This window comes from Salvia hispanica, unplaced genomic scaffold, assembly GCF_023119035.1.
Source record: "Salvia hispanica cultivar TCC Black 2014 unplaced genomic scaffold, UniMelb_Shisp_WGS_1.0 HiC_scaffold_580, whole genome shotgun sequence".
NCBI classification, from domain to species: domain Eukaryota; kingdom Viridiplantae; phylum Streptophyta; class Magnoliopsida; order Lamiales; family Lamiaceae; genus Salvia; species Salvia hispanica.
The window spans coordinates 1-7,331 of record NW_025952334.1 but is presented as its reverse complement, the minus strand read 5'-3'; the positions used below and the strand labels follow the sequence as shown (position 1 = coordinate 7,331).

General features: G+C 35.9%; 2 protein-coding genes across 2 annotated transcripts; one reads left to right on the top strand and one right to left on the bottom strand.

Annotated features, from left to right (window-relative positions):
• The first annotated feature begins 1,254 nt into the window (after window positions 1-1,254).
• On the top strand, window positions 1,255-4,799 carry LOC125199598 (serine/threonine-protein phosphatase 5-like). Its single transcript, XM_048097573.1, has 8 exons — window positions 1,255-1,497; window positions 2,085-2,178; window positions 2,266-2,316; window positions 2,392-2,565; window positions 2,884-3,063; window positions 3,159-3,278; window positions 3,866-3,999; window positions 4,394-4,799. Exons 1-8 carry the CDS (start codon window positions 1,352-1,354, stop codon window positions 4,455-4,457), a joined length of 963 nt encoding a protein of 320 aa, XP_047953530.1. The 5' UTR covers window positions 1,255-1,351; the 3' UTR covers window positions 4,458-4,799.
• Window positions 4,800-5,593: 794 nt separating this feature from the next.
• On the bottom strand, window positions 5,594-7,329 carry LOC125199597 (sulfate transporter 3.1-like). The gene is made up of 7 exons (XM_048097572.1): window positions 7,255-7,329; window positions 7,044-7,170; window positions 6,666-6,952; window positions 6,398-6,588; window positions 6,229-6,314; window positions 6,077-6,153; window positions 5,594-5,994 (listed from the first exon to the last, which is right to left on the bottom strand). Exons 1-7 carry the CDS (start codon window positions 7,327-7,329, stop codon window positions 5,806-5,808), a joined length of 1,032 nt encoding a protein of 343 aa, XP_047953529.1. The 3' UTR covers window positions 5,594-5,805.
• Between the last annotated feature and the right edge of the window lie 2 nt (window positions 7,330-7,331).

Genomic DNA, 7,331 nt, shown 5'->3' with positions numbered 1-7,331 from the left:
TAATAATAATAATAATAATAATAATAATAATAATAATAATAATAATAATAATAATAATAATAAAACTATATTATATTGCATTATATATGTAAGAATCCTAAAACTGGGAAAAAGAATAACTAAGAAAAGCTAGGATTAGAATCCTAGAAAATTGTATAACTTTTCTTGTTCTCGGACCGATTACTTTCTCAGTTTGATTAAAAACTAAAACAAACACCGAAATTTAAAATTTAAGGAATCGGTCTGCTAAGACAGTCTGACAACCAAACACTGGCCTATATATTTTTATCAGCTTCTGGCATTGAATATTTATATTCCTAAAAAACATCGATATAATGTAAAAAAAACATTAGCATATACTCCATACATAAAGAAAGCATGGTCCTTAGTAGTATATACTACCACATTATTACTGATATAATACTCCACCGTCCCATTTTATGTATTGCATTCATATTTAGATAATAACCCATTGAAATAAACATCCAAGATAAGATGCCCAATTCATCGAATTTTCAATATATTACTTAAATTGTTGTAAAAAAAACTCATATCATCATTACAAATCATAAACAAATTACTATATCAAATTTTGAAATAAAAATTTAGACTATACTCCAATACTAAATCAAATTTATTTTAGTCGTCGAAAGCATATATATGCTTGCAATGGAGTGAATTAGTTGTTGAACCAACCTAACCAAATAGTAATGTATGAAATTCTTAGTGGCAACTTTTTTATTTATTTTTAGATAAAAATGGCAGGTTTAACGTAGTAGTGAGTAGATTGAGAAAATCTCTACTACATGGTCATTTTTATAATTGGATAATCTCACAATAGTAAATATTCATAGTTGATACTCGTTTTAAAAAAAATACAATATATAATTAAACTGAAGGAGCATATTTTACTGTACAGCCATTTTTATGATAAGCTCTTTAATACGATTAAATTATTTTCCTCTTTATAAGGAGTATATATAATGGTAAATTATTACACCGTAGTATTTAGTTTTAGCATCACAGATTAAATTTAAAATTTCGGATAGTTATATGTTCATTAATAAAGGAATATGGAAAAATTGATCCTTTATTTGTCACTTTTGAGTATTTTTGTCGAAAACTTGAGAAGATAATATTTGAGATTTCGTTTGCATTTAAGCGCCACGCTTTTTGCTATAATTTGACGATTTATATGATAGTTGACGTTTTTACCGTGCCAAAAATTTTAGTACTAATATCAAAATAAATGAAGAAATCATAATCTCAGAAACCCTAACCAAAAATCATTCCATCAGTGCATAAAAATAAACAGAATCAATCGGTATTGAATCGTGAAAATAGACGAAAAATGGGAGAACCTGGAGGAAATTCTGCAGCAGAGATTTCACTGAAAGATCAGGGCAATGAGTTCTTCAAAGCAGGGAACTATCTCAAAGCGGCAGCTCTCTACACTCAGGCTATTAAGAAGGATCCATCTAATCCAACTCTTTACAGGTTTTTATTGCAAAAATCCATTCTTTTTTCGGTGTTTGTAGAGTGAATGAGTGGCTCAAACGATTTGTTTTGCTTTCGAGGTTTATTATTCAAGTGTTAATTTGTCAAGATATGCCGCAGCACTTCGCGTTTAATTTTTGTTATCATTTTTCACGTGTTGTGTAAGTTTAGCTAGTTGGTGGTTCTTCAAGCTTGCATTCTTAGTATTGAAGTATAGTGCCTTTTAGCTATTGAGATTTAGTTATATTTTGATTTTCTTAAAGATTATATATAGTGAGTTCCTTTTTGTTTCTCTGCTGTTATTATCCATATGCAATGATGTGGTATATTCATCTATTCTGTTGGAGCTTCTGTTACCATACAAGCTTCTAAGTAGAATGTAGCTCGGTTCTACTGAGTTTGGTTCAAACAATGTAGTCGAGTTCAAATGGTTTTAGATTTGTTCTCTCATAACCTGCCATCTCTATCCATTTCCCTTTGTTGTTCTTAGCTGTAGAATTTAGTTCATGCCATACTGCGTACTATATTAGGTAGTATTTTTTTGAGATCTGGACTGTTTTCAACAACTTTCACTGTGTTTCTACCAGCAATCGTGCTGCTGCGTTTCTGAATTTGGTAAAACTTAACAAAGCTCTAGTTGATGCAGAGACGACAATCAGTTTGAAACCAGATTGGGAAAAGGTGCCTTTTCAATATGCTTATGACTAGATACTTATAAATTCCATGCTCCAAGATTTTACGCTCTAAATATTGCTGGTTAATCTGCAGGGTTATTTCAGGAAGGGATGTGTCTTAGAGGCTTTGGAACGATATGACGATGTATGTGACCTATTTTGCTTGCACATAATTTTAGTAAGCCAGATTTGTAATATTGAATTATCTGTTAATGTGCAGGCTTTAGCAGCTTTCCAAGTTGCATTGAAGTACAACTCGCAAAGTTCTGAGGTGTCCAAAAAAATCAAGAGGCTTACGCAGTTGGCAAGCGATAAAAGACGAGCTGCAGAATTGGAAGCTACAAGATCAAATGTTGATATGAAAAAACATTTGGATTCTCTGAAAACCGAACTAGTGAGTTTGTATTTTCTGTATTTTGTAATTCGATATATCTCAGAGCAACATATGTTTTGAAGCTCTCTCTGTTGCTGGGGACATTCACATCTATCATTCTATTTGTTCTTGTGAATCATGAAATGCTATATTAGTATGTTATCAACCTTCCATTATTCTTCATTCCATCTGCTGGGATCACAATGAAGATACCTATGTCGTCAGTGTAGGATTGACAACTTAATTATGTCCCTCAAATGTTCAGATTCTTTTGGATGATGGTTTGATTACCATTAGGTGTCTTACAAGAGTGACTAAATATATTTGTACTTTTACCAGTCTGGAAAGTATGGAGATGAAGATTCTTGGAAAGAAATCTTCTCATTTGTTGTTGAAACATTGGAGACTGCAGTAAAATCATGGCATCAAAATTCAACCCTGGATCCAAGAACCTATTTCCTCATTGACAAGGATAAGACGGACACTGAAAAATATGCTCCGGTTGTTAATATTGATAAGGTATTTTACCCTCTTCCATATTATAACTGCAACAATACTCATTTTTCCATACTCGGTGGTTATGAGTAATATGTACACTTCCTCTTCTGTGCCAGGCATTTGAATCTCCACACACGCACAACAATTGTTTCTCATTCCTCAGGCAGTATGCAGAAGATTCTCTCTCAAAAGCTGCTTGCTTGGTAGTGCCCAAAAATATAATATCTTATCCTCAGGTAATGGCAAACTTATTTAGTCCATCTGCTTGTTGCACCTTAGTTGTCAAAACGGCAGATATGTTTCTGTGTTTTTGTGATAATCTATCTGCTTGATTTGAGCAAGTGGAAGTCTTTGAAATATTCAGCATCTAGTAGGAACTTTTTACCTCTCTGTAGATTTGAGCCTGGCAAGTTTAAAAAACCAAATTCAGTCACTTTCCAGTGGAAGCTTTTGAAGATCTTCATTTTCTTAACTACTACGCATGAGGTGTTTGTTTCCAGGGATCCTTAGTTCACTGGTTCATATTTGCTTGAATCCTGTTTTTTTCTTATGTTGACCAGGAATAAAAAAGTGCACTCAAACAAAGATGCATTGGAGATTATATACTTGCAATTTAATTATGTGTCTGATCAGTTCCACTCTAAATTGAATCAATTGATCAATAGTGGTGTCAATCTGGTACTTCATTTGTTGGGGTAGTTGGCCTCAGACTTCCTTCTAGTATTGAGTTGGGAAATATGGTTTATGATCTGATTTTTGTTATCTTGCAATGTACACCACTCAAAATATAAAATATCTGTTACTCCCTGTATTGGACATGTAGGTATGGAAAGGCCAAGGATCAAGAAAATGGAAGCATGGGCAGAGTGACGGTTTCTTTTTCCAATTTGAATCACCACTAGTTCAGAAAATATGGTTTATCCCCTGTTCTAGTGAGAAGGGTCAAACATTGTGCAGGTACTCTCCACTACACCATATCCATGATCCCATATATGTACCCTGAGTTTCAATCATTATCAGACGCACATGCTAACACCTCAAAATGCATAATATATGACTATCCATATTTTCATGCATTTATGCTTTACACATACACCTAGTAGTTGCAGCCTGTTCATGATATTTTTCTTGGTTAATTAGTGGTCCACTACACAATCAACATCTATCCCAAAAAGTTTTCACTTTTGAGGTTGTGAAACCTGAATTTGTACAATCGAGATGAAGTTGCACTATTAGAAAATCAGACTATCATATCCTTATATGTTGCATTATCCGTTGTTCACCCATATACTTGAGAAACTTGAGCTATTTTGTATATGAAACCATTGTGATTGATCCTATGTTTCTCCAGGGACCCTGTGACGTTAGACATTGGTTTGCATGAAATTTTCCCTCGTTTATTCAAGCATGCGTAGACTTGTTCTGCCATGTGGATGAAGATTCATCTGAGGAAACACATGCCGAAAATGTAGAGCCTCTTGTTGGATGGAATTGTATCATGAGATGTGCTGGTGCATGTTGTCAGTTCCTTGGGTTTACCAAAATTATATGTATGAAGCATCCAAATTGAGGTGTTTTTTTATTGGGTGAGGTGAGATTTCTGTATCCACTGGGCATGGTTGTACCAGTTGAGGTCTTGGTTGTAGAAGAAACAGATTCTGTACTGTTGGTATTGTCGCTTGTATGATTCTATTGTTTTATTTGATAATGTTGGCTGACATTGATTTTCCCTTATTGGATTAGGTTTCTTGCTCCTACTTCTGAGTTGTTTATACAATTTTCTCTCTGCAGTAGATAGAATAGTACAATACCTTATATGGCTCATCATTTTTGACATTACCTACACATGTAATATCAGCAGTTGTCACTGATTGTTGGGCCATCATGTTCGAGATCAATTCCATGGCATGTTTTTGGTGCTTTGTTATCTGAAGATGGGCCGTATAGAATGTGCATGAAAACTATTGAGTCTGCTAAGTTATGCATGAAAACTATTGGGTCTTCTCCTCTGAAGTTTGAACTTCAAATATTTTGATTTCTAGCTAATAAATGATGAATGTAGGTGATGGGCTATCTTATTTCAGTAGAAATTATGTTGTTACCACCCCCTATGTTTTTCATTGGCTCATGATATTCCCTAGTTCAAATAATTAACCCATGTAATGCATATGCTTCTGCAAAAAATGATAATTGTCCAACTGCTATATGAAACATAAGTAGTCATGTCTGAGTGGATCTTGATTGGGTGTATTAGGCTTGTGGACTGGTATGTTGGACTTGGGTTCACACTCGTGCTACTGTATCTTTTGGTTAATCCTTGTTGCTCACAGCTTAATATAGTACAGATTCTCAGTACTGTGTCTGTTGACTTTTTTCCATATAAGCGAAGAGTTCAAAGCTTCGGCTGCGAGTTTAGAGCTTCGGCTGCGAGTTTTGCTAATATATAGAGAAGGCATTGCTGTGTGTATTCACAATATACTGCACTGTGAGGATGCTTTGCTCAGCATCAGTTTAGATTGTGATTGAAGAACTAAGCATATAGCATTTGGAATGAAGAAAAATATTTCTCCTGAAATGCTTCATGGAAATGATAAACCACAACAATCTCTAATGACTACTTGCTCTATCACATCCCAAACTTGGCAATCATGCTATAATACAATCATTTAGTTGTTGACGCTTCCAAATCTATTGAAAACATTCGGAAGCTTCTTTTGCAGAAACTGTCCCTCTTGTTGTAGAAGGAAACAAGTTTCTGTGACATCAAACTTGATCATCTGCTGCCTCACATTCAACTGCCTTAGTTTTTGGCTTGCATGCTTGAAGCATGATGTTGCAGTCGCTTACAGCTTCTCCGACTGTCAGGTAGATCCATTCTTGCCCAATTGTATCAATTATCTTTGATTTGTGTAACTTCTTCATCACTTCTCCTCCGGGATTAGCTAGCGCAAGCTGGATACGAGCACAATTAGCTGATCATTCTTGCATGTGAGCATTAGCTATATAACTGCAAGTTTCTATGAGAATCGCTTACCTTAATGCTTCTAGTGTTAGCAATTTTCTTTACTTCTTCGAGCATGCTGATTCCACTTGTATCAATGCTTCCTACAGCTGTTACACGTTCATATTCATTAGTCAGTCTTTGTAACTTAAGTTCAGGATGCCTGTTTTGGGATGAGTACTCACCACTCATATCTAGTATTACATATTGCAGGTCATGCTTCTGTGCACACTTTAGCTTTTCCTCCTCTTCATCCATCCATCTTGAGATCCTGAACAACACAGTCAAGTCAGATGAGAACAGATGGTTTTAGACTTGAGGTGATGTCGTTGGACACAATCTTTCTACAGGTACCTTTCTCTTAGGTAATTTGCATTGGCGAAGTAGATTGGGCCGCTGATATTGAGTATAAGAATCCCTGGAATGTAAATTGCTTTTGGGTATTGTTCAATGCTTCTGTACGCCATGGAATTAGGAATATTACCCATGACAGAAGTCCTTGGCCTTGCTACGAACAATAGTACACGAAGTAGGGATATTGCCACCTATAACAAATGAATGCATCCCTTAGGTATCAACTATTAGAATTGATAAAGGGTAGCTGAATTTAGCTCACACATACCGCTATAACTAGTCCAGTTTCCACGCTGCCAAAGACAACTCCTACATATGCGCTTATGCAGATGATAAAATCGAACTTGTCGATTCCCCACAAGTGGATGGCAGCTTGATAGTCTATAAGGGTGATCATTGCCGACATAATGATGGCAGATAGCACAACGATAGGCGTGTAGTAGAACAGTGGTGTTAGAAATAGTAAGGTTATCATCACTGCAGTCGCCATGACAATGTTGGAGACCGCAGTCTTGCATCCTGCATTAAAATTCACCGCTGTCCTCGAGAACGGACCTAGCGTGAAGGAATGGCACAAGTTAGATTCTAGCTAACGTCGGAGAATCCATCCCATGGATTTTTTTAGTTTGTGGAGAAGGTTAGGTACCAGTTGTTAAGTAGCAAGATGTGCAGGAACCTGCGATGTTCATCATTCCAATCGCGATCATCTCTTTGTTTCCGTCTATGTGGTAGCTTTTGAATGCTGCAAAACTTCTTCCTACTGCTATTCCTTCCTGTACGAATGATTACGATCAACGTATGTGGGAAGTAGCAGCAAGCATTAGTAGTAGACGGAGACATGTATAGTCGCTACTTACAGCAAGGGCGATGACACCAACGACAATTCCTGTCTTAATTGCGAGCATGAGATGTGTGGAGCCGAAAGTGGCCATCA